Genomic DNA, 20,070 nt, shown 5'->3' with positions numbered 1-20,070 from the left:
GCCTGGGTGATACTTAATGAATCAGATTAGTAATACTATTGCAAACGAGTAGATTTATTATAAATAAAATAAAACAATTTCAAATAAATGCACAGATCATTTGTCTCGAGATCTGTAGCTTCGAGATCCGCCAGGGAAGAAAAGAGGGGAAAACGAAAGTTTAAAAAGTATATTTGTGTTGATTTCTTTCGCTGGTTCAACTTCTGCCTCTTCTGAGTTGGAGCGCAATGAGCGCATGCATGCAGAAGCAGCGCACGTGCGCAAACGCGTGCATGTGCGCTCAAGAGCGAGCTTGCGCAATGCATTATGGGGCAGATTTGCTTCGCTGTGTTTTTGTAGTGACCATCGGATGCTCCCTACAATTCCCGGTGCATTGTGGGATACTTCAGTCCACTACGTTAGGGTGCAAAAATGCTCACTACATATTCGGACACTATAACAAAATGGCGGAACCTCAAAGTAGTGCACTATATGGGGCATAGGGAATGATTTCGGACGCAGCCTGTGTGTGTGGGTGGAGCACAGAGCACTACTTCAACCGGAAGAGTATTCATTCCTATGGGCTGGGGAACCAGTCAAAGAGAACCATTGCAGAAAAAACGAGAAAAACCCACACTACCGGTATTTATGCTCAGTTTACTGACCCCTACTGGAGACTGTTATTATGTATTTCTTTCCTTTCTGTTTTACCTCTCCTATCTAGGAGAGGTAAAATAACTGTGATTAATTTAAAAAAATTAATCACACAAAATTTAAAAATTACACCCACAGACATGATCGGTGTATATATTTCTTTCTTATCTTTTTTATTTATTCGTAAGATACTGATTTCACCCTTTTTTCTTCGCTGACGTGACTGACGTCACCGTTCGCAGTGAATTGTGGGTAAGCGGTGTTTCTATTAGCACGACATTGGAGATTGGAGTCCGGACTGACTGCAGATACAGCTGGTAAGACTGGCGAAATTACTGAAAGTAATACTTAAAATACATGTTGTGTTGTCAACATAACAAATACTAGAATGTAATGTCAGAATAGCCAATAGAATAGATGATGAGTGATGGTAATTAAAACATCTATAATGCAGCATTGGTCAGTGTGCTATGAATGTCAATGGCAGATGCCCCCCATTCTCGACCCGAAATGGACAAGTGGACAGCAATACATACACTCAGAATCCCCATGCGGTTTTTATTTGCTTACTCATTAAATTGCTATTTAATGCAGACTTAATTGGAGCACGTATTAGCTTTCCTTTCTGACTCAATATGCTCTATCCCTAGAATGTATAAGATCACAGACATTCTAGGGCTATATAATATGCTCAAGTGAAATGACCAATTTATTTCCTGTCTGCCTGACTATAATGATAAGTTCATACAGAATATCATGTCATCTGCTGTTGTAGACAGTTATAATATTTGACCTCTTAATCTTTATACAGTACAGTCAAAGGTTCAGGTTCTTGTTGAGCAGTCATTAAGTCAATTGTCTCTCAGCTCATTGCCTAAAACTGCACTATGCCATTTTTTCAGTAACACGTACCCTGATTCACAGTCTGTGCTCAAGGGCACATCACATGTAGGTGCGAGTGTGACTGTTGTCACAGTCTGTAGCGCAGTGGTTCCCAAACCTTTTCATGTCAAGGACCCCCAAATTGACACTTATTAGCCCGCAGACCCCCATTTGAAAAGATATGACAGGGATAATTTGTTTTACAGCTCTAGCAGTGATTCTCAACCCGTTTAATTGGACCCCCAGTTTGACATGCATTAGTCTACGGACCCCCCATTGAATGGCATTTCTATCTCTGGGACCCCCAATTTATATTGTGAAATCACTGTTAGTTTAACTCTGAGAGTGTACAAATGGAACCAAATGGACCTGTTCAGTGATGCAAATAGCCTGCATCCTGCATCCTTAGACTTACGAAATTGAGAAAGGACGCAATCATGGCACCTTCTGGGGGTCCTGGGATGCAATACTGTGCTCAGTATTGTACTTTATCCTGAACTAGGACTCATAAAATGTCCCTGGGACCAAAGACAACCCCTGGGTCTCGGGACCCATTACATTGAAAACCTATTTACATCACTGCATGTTAGGGTCCATTTGGTTCCATTTGTACACTCAGAGTTACAGACACATAAGGGTCCATTTGGTTCCAAACTATCATTTAGCTGGGGACCGCCTGGAACTCCCTCAAGGACCCCTGGGGGTCCCCGGACACCACTTTGGGAACCACTGCTGTAGCGGGGTTTTCCACTGGGGTTGAGCCGGATCAGTTATTTTTTCCCGCCAAACGTTTCAACTGAAAATGAAGCCGCTCAGAACCCTAAAGGTTTGTGCGGAACCGGAACAAAAAAAATGGCTGCCAGTTCCGTGAAAGCACCAAGGTTCCAAGAATCTAACCAAAGCTCTTTTGGCGGAAAAGTGGCCACAGACATAGCTGGTCTCTAAAGGGTTCCAAAACGTTTCATCCAACCCCCAAAAATAATCATATTTGAACTGGGGACCCCCACCCTGACAAACACTCTGTAGGCATTACATTAATTAGTTCAATCTGAGAACCAGTCTGAGAGACTACATTCAGTTTGACTTGATTCAGAAGATAAATATATATATTTTTCCAGACATGTTTGCCTCTTTCTTACATAATATTTGGCCAATTTGTTATTAAAACGGCATTAAATTGTAACTTTAGAAAAGTGCAGAAGATACTCTCTGTATACACTTATACTGTATTTTGGTTTGTTTATTGTTGAGTGAGAAAACAATGTAATCATCTGGGGACCCCAAAAAACATGTCATTTCCTTGTATGTTTTAAGTTATGTTTCATATGTGCCCATTGCCCTGTGCAATTCTTTTTTAAATCACTAATCACAATTATTTGTATGACAATTAATCGTCAAGTAAAACATAATTGTGTCGTGCTGTATATCTGAATGACCACAGCTTTCTTCTAATAATGTATTTTCCCCAGGCAGCATGGCAGCCTCAGTCCACCCCACCGTAGCAGCGGATAGCCTCGTGACTCCAACTCAGGGATGTCCCATCACACATCAGGAGTCCAAACACACAAGTATGGCTAATATCTCTCTTTCATAATATTACCAGCCAAGTAATTAGGCAAAAGTATAAAGATTTCAAAGTAATTTATTAATATCTGTATTGTTTTCTGACTCCACCTGAGGTCTTGTAGATTTCCACCACACCCCCTAGCACTCATTTTTGTAACCATTCTTGTCACCTATTTAGGGGTCAAGCCCAAATAGACAACAATAGAATAGACCCCTTATTGTTTCCGTAAACATTCCGCCATTTTAGCAGTTTTGGCAGTTCTAAGCTTTACGAAATTCGGCAATATGGTAGAGGGCAGTGAGAATCCCCCAGGAACTGAAGCTCACACTCATTCGTACTCGTGGTACAGGAAAAAGAAAAACACCATTGCATCCACCTGAACCGCACCCACAGCTGTTGTATGATAAAGGGGGAGGGGATGATATTGTGATGTCAGTAAGTATATCACTGTTTTTTTCATTGGCACGTTTGACTGTCAAGGTTTCAGCCTCCAGAAAGAAACCCTACAAAGGGAAGACATCATTGCACATGATAACAACCAGACCAAGGGGTCTAATCTAATGAAGTACTTTCACCCCATAAGCACATGAAAAACTGGAAAGAATACAAATAGCAGATGCTCTCCAGATTAATTTCTGTTAATGGTAGTTGAGCTTGATGGCTGCAAGCACAAAGAACTGGCCTAAGCCTTGCTTCCTCAGTCAGTGTAAAGATCTGCCTTGTGTAAAGGCAAATTCATGTGTTTCTAACTTGCTGCACAATGAAAACAACTGCAAGTGAAAAACGCATACTGTACCTTTTATATTATAGATCAGGCTTAAGAAAGTTCTACTGAACTGACCTGTTTTTTTATTTCTGACCTGCCAGGCACTTCTCCTTCTGAATGCCCTATGCATCAATCAAAAGCAACAGAATGCCCCATGCACCAGTCAAACACCTCCCCCACTGTAAGTAGCTCTTTATGTTGTAGATAGAAGGTTGAGACAAGTTTCTCAGATGTGTGACCAAAGCACTTGAACAGTACTTTCTCTAGCCAATTAGTTTATATGAAATTGTTTGCATTGGTGGTAACATTTCACAACATATTTTGTGTTTCTCAACTTTTGGGTCTTCTCAGGACACAGATCGACGGCCGTGATTAAACTTAGTGATAAGATAACTGTAACTGACTGTTGTAGTTCCTTCCTGTTTAAAGGACAACAGTTAACAAACCATATTCTGGTTCCATAGTGTCTATGGCATAGATAGACCATGAATGAATCTTTCATTTTCACTTGAAATGACTCTCTAGGCATTTGCTTCATAGCACTGTTTAAGTCTACGTACAGTCATACTGTATTTATTTCAGTCTCTTGCCTGCCTTAGTTATTTCACATATTTATTATGACCATGTCTCTTTTTTAATTGGAAATTGATGTACTAGAATAGTCTGTCATCTTTTACTATAATATTTTGCCTTGATTCTAGACTCCATCAGTCCCTGCCCACCAGGAGAGAGCTTATGAATTTGTTGAATGTCCCATGAAGGCTGCCAACAGAGACAAGTACATCCCAACAGACATCAACCCAGACAATATGGTACACCCACACACTACCCAAATTAAATATAATGGTGCACTGGATTGGAGCACGTTTTTATTGTTTTCCAGGGGTGACTGACGTTTTGACTTTCCTCTTCCTCAGAGTCAAACCAGAGTTAATAAATGCTAAAGTAACACACACAGCCATTGGCTAATTGTTATTGTTCTGTCCCTCCAGATGCCTCCTCCCAATCAGCTTCCGTCTCCAGGCCAGCCCTTCTCCCTGTCACGGGACAGACAGGAGTCTGCCATACCAAGAGCTGGCTCCGAACAGAAATGGGTGTATCCCTCTGAACAGATGTTCTGGAATGCCATGTTGAGGAAAGGGTGAGGAAGACAACATAACTGTCTGTGTGACTGTTTTACTCATAGACCACGGCTTATATGTGTTGCTGAAGGAAAAAGGAACTGTCTCTGTCTACACTACACTATGTATGCAGGCACGTATGTATCTGTCTGTCTATTGACATGTGTCTGTTGCAGTACTTTGTGCTGATGAAAAGATTGGGCATCAGCCAAAGGCAGTTGAGGAAAGCAAGACAATGCATACATAGGCTACACATTCCATGGACAGCTGTTGGTATACAAATAAATGGTGCATTTAATATAACGCCTTTATCCAAGGCGCTTTACATAGATTGTGCATTACATTCACCCATTCACACACACATTCATACACTAGCCTTCGACACTAGCCTCGGAAACCCAAATGTTTTTATTTCCAGGGAGAAAAAAAGTCTGGGTCCGCGTCCACTTCAATATGGCATACAGTAGCACAAACGTCGATCACTCTCTGCTGATTTCTGATCATCTGCACCTTTGTTAAATTGACGCACATGTATGTACACACACTCTCTCTCTCTCTGTCGCTCTAATCAATTAGTCTCATGTTGCGCAGCTGCGTCTAGATTCTCCCGGCGGATCCTGTCGGGAGCTGCCTATGCCATAGAAAGCATAGGTGGACCCCAGGCTACTTCGACACTAACTCTGGGGGAGCCCGGGTTCGAACTAGCAACCTTGCGGTTACCAATCAGCCACACTACCCCTGAGCCACCATACATAATCTTGTCTTATCTTTTCTCCTATCTTTGGTATCAGCCCAGATGTCATTGTCAAATGAACATCTGTCATAACGGTGTGTGTGTGTGTGTGTGTGTGTGTGTGTGTGTGTGTGTGTGTGTGTGTGTGTGTGTGTGTGTGTGTGTGTGTGTGTGTGCGCTCTCGCTCTCATTTGTGTGTGTACGTGCGCACGCTCTCATGTGTGCGTGCGTGTATCTAGGTGGCGGTGGAATGAGGGAGACCTGAATCAGAAAGACATGAACAACATCATCCAAATCCACAACCACAACAATGATGCTGCCTGGCAGGAAATATTGAGATGGGAAGCTCTGCACAAAAAGTACATAACACACGCATTACACTCAAACAATTGCAAACACAAAGTACACACATAGTTGTTGAAATCGGGCCATCAAGGAGTGTCTGTATCCGACAGTCGGCCTTAGTTTGTGTGGTGTGTCCCATACCGTTAGCTAGTCGGATATTACCAATACCAACTTACCTGTAAAAACTGAATTCGGCTTGCATGCCCATAGTGCTTCAATGTTGCGCATCAGTTGAAGCTAACATGCTATTATACCTTTGTTTGTTTGCAGGAATTGAATGAAAGTGATATTGAGTGCCCCAGATTAGCAACACAACTAACAACTACTAGCTAACAACTACTAATAATAAAAAAGGATCAATAGAAGGATCGATAACGCATCTAATCAATAAGAAGTATCGATAAGGGGATTGATTGATTTCTATAGAAATGAACGATCCCATCTCTCGTGTTATTTCCTCTCAGGCAGGCAAAGGACAGCTGCACCACCTGATCGTCAGCTGTAGTCTCTGTGGTTTGTTTGGAGCTACTTTTAAACGTGACGTCACCCAATAGCAGCACTCCAGCAAGATAAGACCGCTTGGCCTGTAGATGCATTAAGGCGTAGAACAGTGCCGTCAGCGGACCAGCATATGTAAAATAACACTGGAGACATGACCGGACGCAAACCTATTTGATCTGTCGCTGTACTAGTTATAGTTAGCAATAGTTCTAACAAGTCTACTTGGTGTGTTAAAGCCTTTTAAGAAATAGGCCAACAAAAGAAACAAAGGCTGTTTAGTTCGGTTGAGTTGAAAGGCCAACTGAGATTTTGAGCCCTCTCTCGAATGTAGGTATTATGCATATCTATTATTTACATACCGGTGGCGGTACATCCATCAGCATGGCTTTGTATGGTTTACCAGAATACAAGAATGGTCGCTCCACAACCGTGGAACGTCGGAACGGTCAGACCCTTCTTTGTCTGGCCACCAAAGTCGACTCGCCCCAGTCAAATCTCGGAACAGTCAGACCCACAAATCTGGTGCCCTCGGAATGGGCGGACGCACCAGGTATTTCTGGCCACCAGAACCCTAGTATCGGGACTGGGGGGGACATTCCGGTTTACCCAGATACAGGCCCATGACCTTTATTATTTATGCAGGGTGTGGATTGGGGCAAACAAAGGGTGTGGCCCTGGTCTTCTCAAACCTGAATTAGAATGTAATCAGCCAGTAGGCCTCCTTTTGTATGGGGGATGTCCTCCTGTAGTTACTAGAGTTAGTGATGTCCTGCACGGACAAAGAGTCAGTGTTCTTTGTCGTTGGCTTGGCCTTAGAATAACTTGATTTTCAGCTTTTCAGAGTAGTTTCTTTTGGCTGCTTTAAATTGATCATTGTGTTCTTTTCCTGGTCCACTTTGATTGATTGATTGATTGAAATATTTATTAACAGTTTGCTGAATTACAGTACATTTCAAGCACAAACTCAATACAAAGACTGTTAACTGTGAGTGGACGACCCAATTAAGCATTACACTTGTTTACAAGAGGGTCCACCATGTTCAATTCATCAAAACATTTAGAGACGTACAAATAGACACTTCTATATAGTCAAAGAACAGAACAGGAATTCATCATTAAGGGAAAAGAAACATATACAGTGAGGGGAAAAGGGGGGGTGGGGGGGATTCAGATTTTACGGGGGCCAGTTTCGATTTGCAGCCGTCCGTAGGTGCCCTTTGAGAGCGGTTTTGAAGGAGTCAAGGGATTCACATGTCTTAATGACTGTTGGTAGGGCGTTCCACATTTTGGTGGCATAGGAGCGAAAATAATGTAGTCCCTTGTTTGTGCCGAATCTGGGTTGTACATGGTTTGTTGCACTCCCTCTGGTGCAACAAACTTCTGTGGGCCTCCTCCTTGGCGGTGAACTACAGTGTCTGTTTTGTATTTAATTTGGGCCCTGCTGGGGATATTGTCTTCACAGAAGCTGATATATGGTGATAAAGTAGCCAATTTTATACAGATATCCTGAAATATTGGAATAACAAAGAGGACATACATTTTAATGCCAGCGTTACGGCTTTTTACATAGAACCATACAAAGCCGTCTTTGTATGTGCTTTAATCTGCCTGCGTTCTGAAATCAGAATGTGTGGCATGTTACATTGTCAGCATCCAGTGTTAACATTATGCTGTTTAAGATTCCAGGGTGTTTTCCAAATTTATTTTCCAAGTAAAGGTGTATAATTCACCCATTCAGTTGTAAAAAAACCCACACCTGTGTGAAGTGAGGTGCGCTCATATCATCATCGTACATCATCACATAACGGCCAATCACTTTTGGCGTCGTCACTTTTCTGTCCTCACTTTTTATCTTTAATGCGTACATTGCTCAGCTAATCAAATCACCGCTATGGGGTGCTCAGCCAATCAAATAGGAGGTGTAATAGAGGAGTAATATTAAAAAATATGTTTTACAAAAGTCGGCCTCCTGGTGACGCTATAAAAGGCAGATGTCAAAAATGCAGGTCAAAGGTTTGTCCTTGGCCTCTAGGGAGTGTGCCTGCAACGTTTCATTCAGATTAGTGCAGTTATAGGTGAAAACAAATTGAAAAGCTGCGTCATGGTGGTGCTATAACAGGTCGTTCTGGAGAATTTGGGGCAGAGGTTGGCATCCAGGGAGAGTGTGTGCAAAATTTGGCATCGGCCAGGTTAACGGTGCTGGAGATTAGCTGTACAGTGTACTACACTGACAGACGGACACAGACAGACAGGGTGCAAAACATACTCCTTGTCATACACATGCCTTTGGCTGGTGTAGAGACAATGAGGGCCATAATGCGTCTGTATTTAGCCTTTTTTTCCCCCCTCTGTGTTCATGTGCAGGGAATGTCCATGTGGTCCATCTCTGGTGCGTTTTGGAGGTAAAGCGAAAGACCTTACTCCCAGAGCCAGGATCAGAAATTTTATGGGGTCAGTATTGTGTGTGTGTCGTGATTAATCGCAAACATTTTATCAAAAATGTCTTTAATTGGGCCTCACTGATGCTCATTATAAGTCTAATCGCTCTGCATCTCATTGGAGGGCTATAGACAGTTCAGAATCCTGCCTACAATGAATTTGATGTGGATTCTAAGCTAAAGCTAAAGTAGCTAAAACTTGCAAAGCTAAAGTGCAGCATTGGAAGGTTAGCATGCTGGTAAATGTATGATGTCATTAGTGGCCAGATTTCTGAACGGTCCATATGCCTCATCTGAAACAGAGTGAGTACCGTAAACATAAATTGTGCCTTCTGCCATGCAGTATAGTTTCTACCCTTGAACTTTAATGTCACAAAAACATGGAGGGGAGAGTTAGCTGTGTTTCAATCTTTTTACTCTGTGTGTGTGTGTGTGTGTGTGTGTGTGTGTGTGTGTGTGTGTGTGTCGCAATGTGAGTAGCTATGACCTACCGTTTGACAGGCATGACTGGGTTGTGGATCGCTGCGGTACAGAGGTGCGGTACGTCATTGACTATTATGATGCCGGCTCCATAGACCAAAAGCAGCAGTCCAAAACCATTCTGGACGTCAGGCCCGCTCTGGACTCCCTCAATGCCATCTGGGACCGTATGAGGGTGACATGGTGGAGGTGGACACATTGATGCTTAACTTTAAACGATATAAGTCTGGCTTTTTTCTCAACACAATTTTTCTAGTTGTTCCCAGATCTCTCTGGTATGTGAAGCTTTACGCTCAAAGAAGTGACACATTTTTATCATAATTAATTGGCACGATGGAAGCAACTACAAAAATAGGCTTGAGAGAAAAAAGAGAATAAAAAATAAATCCTTTATCGCCTTGGTCCCCCTCATACCTTGCTTAGTCCAGTGGTTCTCAACCTGTCGGATGACAGTGAAGTGACAATATAAAGACTTATGACTGTTTTAATGCCTTACTGCATCAAACGATCTATAAAAAAAATTCAAACATTGGCCAAATTATAAGAAAGGCAAACATTGATTGATAATATTGTGAAAATTGCAGATCTACAAGCTCCCGTTTTAGAAGCTTGTAGATCGTCTATTTTCATAATATTTATCTGTGGAACCTAAGTTTTTTTTAAACTATATTTGTATGGCTTTTTTGCCTTCATTTGATTACGGTACAGTAATGTGACAGGAAAGGGGGAGAGATGGGGGGAAGACATTCGACAATGGCAGACAGGCTCGGGACTCGAACCCGCGGCACGCCATCAGGTTGGATTACCGGCCTAGGTGGCCCAGGCCACTGTGGAACCTAACTTAACCGGGTCCCCAGTTCAAATATGATTATTTTAGGAGGTCGCGGCTTGAAAAGGTTGAGAACCACTGACTTAGACACAGGGTTGGCACGGTTTAGGTGGAACGGTTGCAATTCATAAAAGGTACGCATCATTTCTTTACGCATAATTTATTTTCTGCTCTATTGTCTACAAAGTCGCTCTTCTTTTTGTCATTAGTGAAGCAGCTTGAGGATTTGTATCTCAACACTGTCACACGGTCAGTTCTCTTTCAATTACAAAATGTAAATAGAAACTGCTACATGGACCCGTTCTCATTTGAGTCGTATTCCTACCCAGCCTTTAACCAGGCCTAAAGTGCATTCATGATGAATTGAATCCACATGTAAACAGAATCTGTGATTCATCTGTTCTTTCATTCTTAGTATTGTTCGGTATAGTTTGAATATGACAGGTTTGTTTCCATGGTAATACATGAGTATTACTTGCACATAATGCTCGAACTGAAGGATTCAAATAGTTCCAGATCGCTCAATGTAGGAGGTTTTTAGTTTATGGGGTTCCTCGGGTTGAGAGATGACCTTGTAGATTCAGAATGTTCATTACTGTACAAATTTGCCATTGCTGCTATTATGCAAATGTTAGTGTTGTGATATTTCTGCTATTAAAACATATTTATTTTCATGCCTCTGGTGGAGTGGTATATTTTCCCAAACTAATGCTCAGTAACTAAAGTCTAGAAATTGACCAGAGAGGTCAAGGATGAACTTCAAGCCTGCTTTGCCTGCACTGTTGTACTTAATAGTATCCCTAGATTCCCCACCATATTAAATACAGCCATGTCAAACCTAGGTTCACTGCTGAGCTCAGCCTCAGACAGGCTTGCCTTCAGAAGCAGTTAGGGGTTTTCAACAGGTGGTCCGTGGAGGTATTGCATGTGGTAATGTATGATTTGTTTATTTTAGGGATGTACCGATGAGACTATTTGGCTGATATTGATATCCAATACAATTAATTGCTATTATGGCCGATAAGCGATGTCGATATCTCATTCTGTATTAAAAGAACATTGACATGTTGGCTCATATCCCAACAAACAGCTTGAATGTAGTATTGTTTTTCTTCAATGTTCCAACTAACTTTCGAAAGCTTCCCCATCCCCAGAAAACACAGATGTGATTTGCAGCAGCCATCATCACAAACTGCTTTATTTTTCAACATACCGGTAATTAAAAATGTGCTAAATCAGATATATTTCATGCGTGTGCCTTAGTTTATTATTTATTCAGTATCTTAATAATAAATGTAGTTAAAAATGTCAAACTGTTGATTTGTTTCACTTGAACATGTCTTTTATTCTAGTAAATCTTTTGGCTATATTTTTATGAATATTTGTTGTATATCGAGCAGTGTTATGTATTCAGAAGTAACAAAGTGGAATGTTTACTTACGATGAAATGTGTGTTTATTGCATTTTTATTTTGAGAAAATATACACAGGATAGTCCGAGACAAGCCTTCAGTCAAATAATCAAACAGGGTGCCAAGTACTTTCTTTGGAATTGGTCAAGGATACAAATAGTAGTTTTTGATTATGCAAACAAATATCAGTCTGTACTCTGTAGTGGAATTGCTTGGGGGGGGGGGGGGGGGGGGGGGGAGTTGTGCATCATTCACAATAGTCAACTGCTATAATCTTTTTATCATCGGAAAGATCCCCAGCTTAGTCTAAAAATCCACGTCTTCTGAGGGATAGGCTCTCCGGATTGCAGCAACCATGCATGAGGGGAGGATTGTTCCTTTCGCTAAGCTCTCACCACGCAAAAGCCACTCCAAGCAGAACTCATAGGACTCGAGTCGACATTGGCTGTAGAGAAAAGGACAACAAACTAGCGTTTTAGAAGATGCATTTATGAAATAGAAACCATATATTAGGCCTATAAACTATGTCATAAACTATGACATGTTCTCATTACTGTAATACAGTAACACTACAGTGTTAGTATTAGTTATTTATACATTTGCTACTTACAGTGGAATAGAACTAGATGCGACGTGTAAATATTTGAAGTTTGCATAGCACATTTGAGCCAATTGTAATAAGCGATTATATTCAATCATATACTTACTCGTTCGATAAATGCCCATCCGGTCCAGCAGGCTCTGGTTTATGACAACTGTTTTTTGCGTGAAAAATAGTTTCTAGGACACCTCTGTTTATCATAGGTGCAAACTCCTCAGCGTTTGTAATACAGGGTGATATTTGGTCATCTTCATCTACCTCCGAGTCTGAATCCTGCTCTGGGCGCCATAAATAAAACTCTGTGCAGCAGACGCATTCCTCGTTTAGTGGCATTCTAGCGCATCTTTTACCACAACGACACCAGTCGAGATTTTCATCATGAATTCTCTGGGGTGTTCCGTCAACTGTGTCGCCATTAGCTTCTTGTTGTAGTGCCCGGCGTTCATCCATTTCACGTAATTCCTCATCTGTATACTCGGGTTCGAACATATACGGCGCGCCACCATATTCAAACTCTTCAAAATCAAATTCTTCATCAATATGTTCGGCCATTGTTGTTACAATGAATTGTCCAAAAGCAAAGGCTGGTATGAGCTGAATAATCAATAAACGCTCAAAATAGTATACAGAGGAATGGGAGAATAACAGGATCCAGAATAAGAGTTGATTACAAACAAAGACAGAGTTAGTAGGACGAGAAGTCGACAACACGCGCTGCTGATACAGCTACTGACTTGTTTTTGTGAGACAAAAAGAGAACCCGGAAGTCTCGCGAGACGATACTTTGAACGTGACATGGTAAAAGAGGAAGTGGTGGGACAGCGGAACAAATATTTCCGTTCGCGTCCCTTGTCGGAATTTAAAGACGTTGCACGAGTGGAAAAATGGTAGCTATTTGGCCGTATCGTGTGTAACAAATATAACTTTTTAAATTATTCTACATAACGGATAGTTTGATAATGTCTGAAGCGGCTTTAGAAGAAGCCTCAGTTTTAGCCTCCATTTACTGCGGAGAGGGGGAGTACCAGCTCTTACAACAGTCCGGTGAGGACTTATGCAGATTGTCATCAGTGTTCACACAAACACTCATGTAAACAAACACATGTTTGCATGATTATTTGTGATCACACACACACACACACACACACACACACACACACACACACACACACACACACACACACACACACACACACACACACACACACACACTCGCTCTCTTAAGTGCATAATATTATTATTTATTTATTTATTATTCTAGTTGTTCCCATATCTCTGGTATGTGAATATGATGTTACGCTCAAAGAAATGCTAAAACAACACATATATGAAATATATATGTGAATAATCTTGGCAGCTTCATTATACTGCAACTGCATGCATGAGCTGAGCTACATTTCACTATAATTTAAACAAATTAGGATGAAAACTGAAAAGAAAATACCCCAAAACAAATATATTCATACCCTAAATCTAAATAACCTTACCAGTAACACAATTTATACATTTCAGTCAATTGTATTTAAAGCACATTTAAAAACAGCCAACGGCCAAGTGCTGTTCAACAATAGAAAAAACAAAATATCTACACATTGCACAAATATAAACACATCAAACACATAAACGCAAAAACGTCACATCAAGGTAAAAAAGGGCAACAAATACAATAAAATAACGGCATCAAATACAATAAAATAAAGGCTTCTGGTAAACATGAAACAGTGTCCAATGAGGATTCAGACCTAATAATTAAGGGTAGGAATTGTTCTACAGATTTGGAGCGGCGACCGAAAAGGCTTGGTCACCTTTTAACTTTAGCTTGGTGCGTTGAACTTTGAGGAGCCCCTGATCTGTTGACCTAAGTGACCTAATTTTATCCGGGGGAGGAAGCAGCTCACATGGTTCTCAGCAGGAAACCGGTGAATTGTGCAGTCCATGTAGGGAATGAGGCATTACCCCAGGTGAAGGAGTTTAGTATCTCGGGGTCTTATTCACGAGTGAGGGCCGAGGGAGGACGGAGAAGGAGATCAGCTGGAGAATCGGAGCGGCAGGGGCGGTATTGCAGTCGCTGTACCGCACTGTTGTGACGAAAAGAGAGTTGAGCCAGAAGGCAAAGCTCTCCGTCTACACTCTACAGAGCAATCTTCGTTCCTACTCTCACCTATGGTCATGAAGTGTGGGTCATGACCGAAAGAATAAGAAATTAGTTTTCTACGACAGGTGGCTGACATCTCCCTTAGAGATAGGGTGAGAAGTTCAGACACGTGAGAGAGACTTGGAGTAGAGCCGCTGCTTCTTCGCCTGGAAAGGAGCCAGTTTAGGTGGTTCGGGCATCTGGTTAGAATGCCTTTCGAGCGTCTCCCTAGGGAGGTCCTCGATGCACATCCCACTGGGAGGAGACCCCGGGGCAGACCAAGGCGCAGATGGAGGGATTACATCAACTCACTGGCCTTGGAACGTCTCGGGATCCCCCAGGAGGAAGTCACTAATGTTGCTCTGGAGAGGGAAGTCTGGAGCTCTCTGGTGGAGCTGTTGCCCCCACGACCCGACTACGGATAAGCGGTCGAAGATGGATGGATGGATGGATGGAAGCAGCTCACAATTGTAGGGTGGTGGTGGTGGACTTTATAAACAATGAATACATTTATTTTTTGTTTCAGTAAAGGCAGTGGATCAGCATAGCTCAACGTCAATTTGTTGATTAAAGGGGGATAATATTCATTGCTTAATAATAGTATAGTGTTTGTAGTATAAGGTCTCCCTGTCAATCTAGCAAAACAGAAATTATATGTTATATTTTCAAGTCGGGATACCAGTGAGGAGAGCTCATACAATATATAAAGTACAAACAAGTGAAATTGGAAGTGATTTCATGAAACAAACAAAAAACTAGCAGAATTGCCTGAAAGTCTAGGTGTGAGCCGAGCGCACACCTGAATGGACGTTTAATAGGACATATTGACTGTTGTGCTTTGTTTCTTCTAGCTGAGGACGGGCTGGTGATACAGATCAATACAACAGTTGGAGCAGCAGAGAGAGAAGTGGAGTTGAGCCTGGTGTTCTGCATGCCCCCCCACTACCCTTCCTGCCCTCCTGACATCTCAGTGTCCTCTCCACTCCTATCCAGGGGTCGCTGTCAACACGTCAGACAGAAACTTCTGGAACAAGCCGCCACCTTACCTGAGGAACCAATGATCCATCAACTGGTTGACTGGTTACAGGTAAAATAACTATGTATCATTAATGTTACAGTGACAACTTATTATACTCTCCTGGCACAAAACATTTTCAGATGCTACGCCAACTGAACGCATACTGGTAGTTGCATAATGCATACACTACCATTTTGGTTCATTTTGCGCTGGTGTCTTCGTCGTGTCTCTATGTGCCCAAAAGAACAGATCTACAAGCTGTCGACAGCCATGACGCAGTGTGTTGATTGCTTGTATGTCTGTTGTTTTGGGTGGGCATGTCACATTATGTTTTGGATATTATGTATTCATATTAATTTGCCGAACATTTCTCTCTCAAAATGACAACCTTTCTGCTAGTGTTACTATCCTGGACTTGGTTTGACAGACATTCTGTGGCTTAGTCCCCTCAACTGGCTTTGTGTGTGCGTACGTGCATGCGACTGTGCGTGCGTGCATGCATACGTGCGCCACTGTCAACTTTGCTCTTCTTCCAATTTCCAATTTAGGCATTAATCCAATTTACTTAATCCAGAGCGATTTACAATAAGCAAGAACAAAACATGGTAATACATCAAAAGTCTGAGTCTGAAGAGGTGCGTTTTCTGCGTTTTCTACAGCGAAAGATTGGGAGTGAATCTGCAGTTCTGATTGTAATGGGAAGTGCATTCCATAGTTTTAGAGCCAGAAGGGAGAAGAGTTTGGGACGTGTGGAGCGCTGTCCCGGCGTTTTTAGCGAAGGTACTTCCAGCTTCCCTGCATCGGCTATTCTGAGCGCTCAAGAGGATTTGTAGCGTGCGATCATACTTGCAAGATATAGTGGTACCATACCTTGGTTGTTTTGAATGCCAGCATCAGAGTTTTGTACTCTGTGCGGGCAGCGACCGGGAGCCAATGGAGGGAGCAGATTCAGTCTGATCTTTGTTTTTTATTTTGATTGTGCCCTCATGCTCATTTGAGCACAGGTAGAGAGCCTACATGTGTTTGGGAATGTTGTTGAATGTTATGTTATTATTATTGTAGTTGTTATTATTATTATTAGGTTGACAACACTACAACTCAAGTCAAATATTTCCTCACATATTCGGAAAACAAACATTGAAAAACAGTCTTTCAGCGCACCCTGGTGGCTCTACCAGTGAATGCACATGCACGCAAGTGTATCTGTATAACATCAAATCTTTACCATCTCTTTCTGGTCACTTTACTGTACTATTCAATAAAGCATGAAAGCTTCTGAGGATAATACATCTTTTTGGGGGCTTTTCTGCCTTTATTTGATATGTACAGTAAGCTGAAATGGGGAAAGAGAGATGGGGAGTGAGCAAAGGTTGTCGGGATCGAGACGAGAGTCGAACCCGCAACACGCTGTCAAGCTGGATTAGCAGTCGAGGCCTAGAATAATAATTAAACAAGGTGGTCTTCGTGTAAACAACCCTAATTGCTCCTGATGTGCTGGTTGGTGCCTTGCATGGTTTCCGCTGCCATCAGTGTATGAATGTGTGTGTGAATGGGTGAATGTAATGCACAATCTATGCGCCTTGGATAAAGGCGCTATATAAATGCACCATTTACCATTTAAACTCTTTTACAGCAGTCTGGGGAGGTGACCGAGGGATGCGTAGAGGAGGAGGAGCGTGTAAAGGAGATAGGAGGCGAGAAGTGGACAACAGTATTGTCCCTGGACCACATGCGCTCTAGAGGACGCTACGTCAAACTGCTGGAACGCTGGAGTCAACAGCTGCAGCTGACTGGGAGGTTGCTGCTCGGACGACATATACTTATCATACTACAGGGAACCAGGCCTGACATCAAGGTACAGTGGTACTGTAGACCGGGTGGGCATTTATAGGGCCCTATTTTAGTCAGAGCCTTACACCCTTATCTTTAACATTTTTTTACTATTTTGAAAAACATTCAAATAGCCGACCTACAAGCTCACAATGACAGCTAGTTGAACAATTTTAAAATGTTTTTTTAAGTAGTAAAGAAAGGCAAAGATGTTTAGGGGTAAGGGGTAAGGCACTGGCGAAAATAGGGCGCTTAGTGTGCCTTTGACCAGTAGTGCACAAACTGTGGTCAAAAACCGAAAATACTTCACGGGTGATATGTATATTGGTTTGCAGAATCATGTACAGCAACTTTAGAATGGCAATGCAATTACATGACCCAATTAATGAAAAAATACTGCATTGAGTAATTTGTGTCATACTGATTGTTTACTGGTACATGGCATGCATTTGTTTTGTTTTACTTTTGAGAGCAGACTTTGGAGTGCCTTTCGAAACATTATACAACATTATTAGTTTGCTGGAAGAATCCATAGTTTTTGGTCAAAACATGTTTGTCCTGAATGCACTGGAAAAACAAACAAAAAACTATCATTGTGGCATTTTGAGTGCACAGACTGTGCATTTTCCTTTTGTTTTAATTTTAATTATTAAAAACATGACTGTTGTGAATGTTGATTATACTGTAGCAGTGATACTTTTAAATTAGTATTAATGGGAATTAATCCCAATTTCACTGCTATGTCTCTGTGTAGGAGTTTTGCCACCTCTTGAAGACAGTGAAGGTGGATGTAGATTCTTCAGGAAAGAAGTGTAAGGAGAGGATGATGAAGGTTCTCTGTGAAAGCCCCTCTTTCTCCCCCTATAGACATGGGTGTGTATTATTATATATATATTTTTTTGGTCTGCTGTGGTTGTGATACAGTTCATATTCTGAAACACTTTAATCAGAACTGAGAATCGCCACCTCCAAATGCCATATAATCCACATCAGAATCACGGTACAACAACACTGGAGTTTTTAATGTATCTCTTTCTGCCTCTCTGTCAGTCCATCAGGTTTCATAGTGAAAGACTACCAGTCATTGTCAGAGTTGGAAGCAGTCTTCCAGGAACTCAACATGCCTGATGTCCAGCAACAGATCCTGTCTTCACTAACTGACAACGACCTGACATGACTGTTGTTTAATGTTAAATTTAACAACACTCGGCGTGACATGTGAACTTGTAGATGTGCTATTGTCGGTGAAGAGATTTGGTGGAGGGACAAACGAGCAGACCCAGTACAGATCCAAGAGTCAAGTTTACTAGTATGCAGGGTTTTAGTAACCTGACTTCGCCAGATTGCGGCAGTATTGAGTTCACCAGTTCCCTCATCCTGCCTGCATCTGGGATCTCTCAAGCAGAAACGATGAACCCGGAAGCAGCGGGACAAACATTTGATATCTCTATAATAATTTCGAGTTGTAGTCTTGTTAGCTTGTGTTTACATTTGCGCTGTGGCAGCGCTTCAATAGCGCTTCAATATGTCATAAGTCTCGCGTTGATCCTGCCTCTAGCGGCCCCATACAGCCGCATATTGCTCCGGACAGAATTGGACCGGTGTACACCATCTCTGCCTGAGAGTTCCCAGACTATCCCTGCTGGCAGAATGCAAATGTTGTCCAGCAGGGAGAGTGGTTTCACCAGGCTAGGGTTTTAGTGCTTAAGTGCCTGAATATACACACTTTACTTTAACATGAAAGATAATGTGTAAACAAATGGAAAAACATGACGCTATCTATGAAATTGTTTAATCTCTCAACTCCCTTGGCCCGAAAAACCCCTTGGCCCCTGGTGTAACAAGGTTCGATCATGTGACGAAGAAGACTCAAAACGTTGTTACGTTAATTAAGTAAATTCAGTGAGTTGTGCCCCCCTTTTTCTATTAGACGTTGTAGCCTACTACTTTGTAGTTTGGCTCGGCGCCAAGGAAAGGAATGTGCATAGGGCAGGCTAATGTGTATCACATGCACAATGTTGTTTCTATGATTTGGTCCTGGACCTTGAGTTGATGTTATACATAACAGAGTCAGACATGACTCTGTTATGAGTGTTTTTGGTTTTATGCACTATAAGACATATTGTTTGTTTGTTATTGTTTTTATTTGTGAGTTTCCCCGGAAGGACGTAGGGCAAGGAGCGTTATTCCAACCAGTTCCTTTCTGTGAAGTTTATTTCCCTTACTTTCACCAGTGAGTGAAAAAAATGTTTGGGGCCGAGTCCACTTCAATATGGCATACAGTAGCGCAAACATCGATCACACTGATTTCTGATCGCACCTTTTGTTAACGCACACACATACACACACCTCTCTCTCTCTCTCTGTCGCTCTAATTAATTAGCCTATATTGTTCTGGTTCCAATTTTTGTCTGTTCACTTCCAATTTCAGTTATTTATCATGTATCTTGTAAGTTTGTGGCAGCTCAACCTGACACAGAATTCAACACACAGGGTTAAAGTTTGAATTATTATTTATGTTGCAAAGTGATATTTGTTTGACTTTATATATTGTGATTGTTGGTATTAATTGATGATTGACTGATTGTTTGCTCCAGTGTAGGGATTAGGGAACATACCAACATTGGTTTTGTGTATGGTGTCAAATTGAGTACTCTAATTATGTAAAAATGTTTATATTACTATGTGGATATTTTGGTTAGGAAAAATGTGAGACTTTAAATGTGTATTATGAATTATGATGTCTCTGGACATTGATAATTGTGAAATCAATTCAGGTTT

General features: G+C 41.6%; 2 protein-coding genes across 4 annotated transcripts; both read left to right on the top strand.

The window, feature by feature from the left end:
* The first annotated feature begins 522 nt into the window (after positions 1-522).
* On the top strand, positions 523-11,362 carry LOC308325279 (holocytochrome c-type synthase-like). The gene is made up of 9 exons (XM_080777759.1): positions 523-621; positions 876-950; positions 2,989-3,083; positions 3,950-4,029; positions 4,550-4,660; positions 4,841-4,989; positions 5,942-6,061; positions 8,913-8,999; positions 9,467-11,362. Exons 3-9 carry the CDS (start codon positions 2,990-2,992, stop codon positions 9,666-9,668), a joined length of 843 nt encoding a protein of 280 aa, XP_080633885.1. The 5' UTR covers positions 523-621; positions 876-950; position 2,989; the 3' UTR covers positions 9,669-11,362.
* A 1,828-nt stretch (positions 11,363-13,190) lies between these two features.
* On the top strand, positions 13,191-20,028 carry rwdd3 (RWD domain containing 3). Of its 3 annotated transcripts, none has more exons than XM_080777555.1 (5): positions 13,191-13,351; positions 15,293-15,528; positions 17,096-17,314; positions 18,044-18,162; positions 18,340-20,028. In XM_080777555.1, exons 1-5 carry the CDS (start codon positions 13,267-13,269, stop codon positions 18,464-18,466), a joined length of 786 nt encoding a protein of 261 aa, XP_080633681.1. In that variant the 5' UTR covers positions 13,191-13,266; the 3' UTR covers positions 18,467-20,028. The 3 variants fall into 3 exon arrangements, with proteins under 3 accessions (XP_080633681.1, XP_080633682.1, XP_080633680.1); XM_080777556.1 differs by having other exon boundaries at positions 17,093-17,314; positions 18,348-20,028; XM_080777554.1 differs by having other exon boundaries at positions 17,093-17,314.
* The last annotated feature ends 42 nt before the right edge of the window (positions 20,029-20,070 follow it).

Source organism: Protomyctophum bolini, assembly GCF_963924005.1.
Source record: "Protomyctophum bolini genome assembly, chromosome: 12".
Taxonomy (NCBI): domain Eukaryota; kingdom Metazoa; phylum Chordata; class Actinopteri; order Myctophiformes; family Myctophidae; genus Protomyctophum; species Protomyctophum bolini.
Note: the sequence above shows the minus strand (reverse complement) of the source record. Positions and strands in the feature narration are given on the sequence as shown.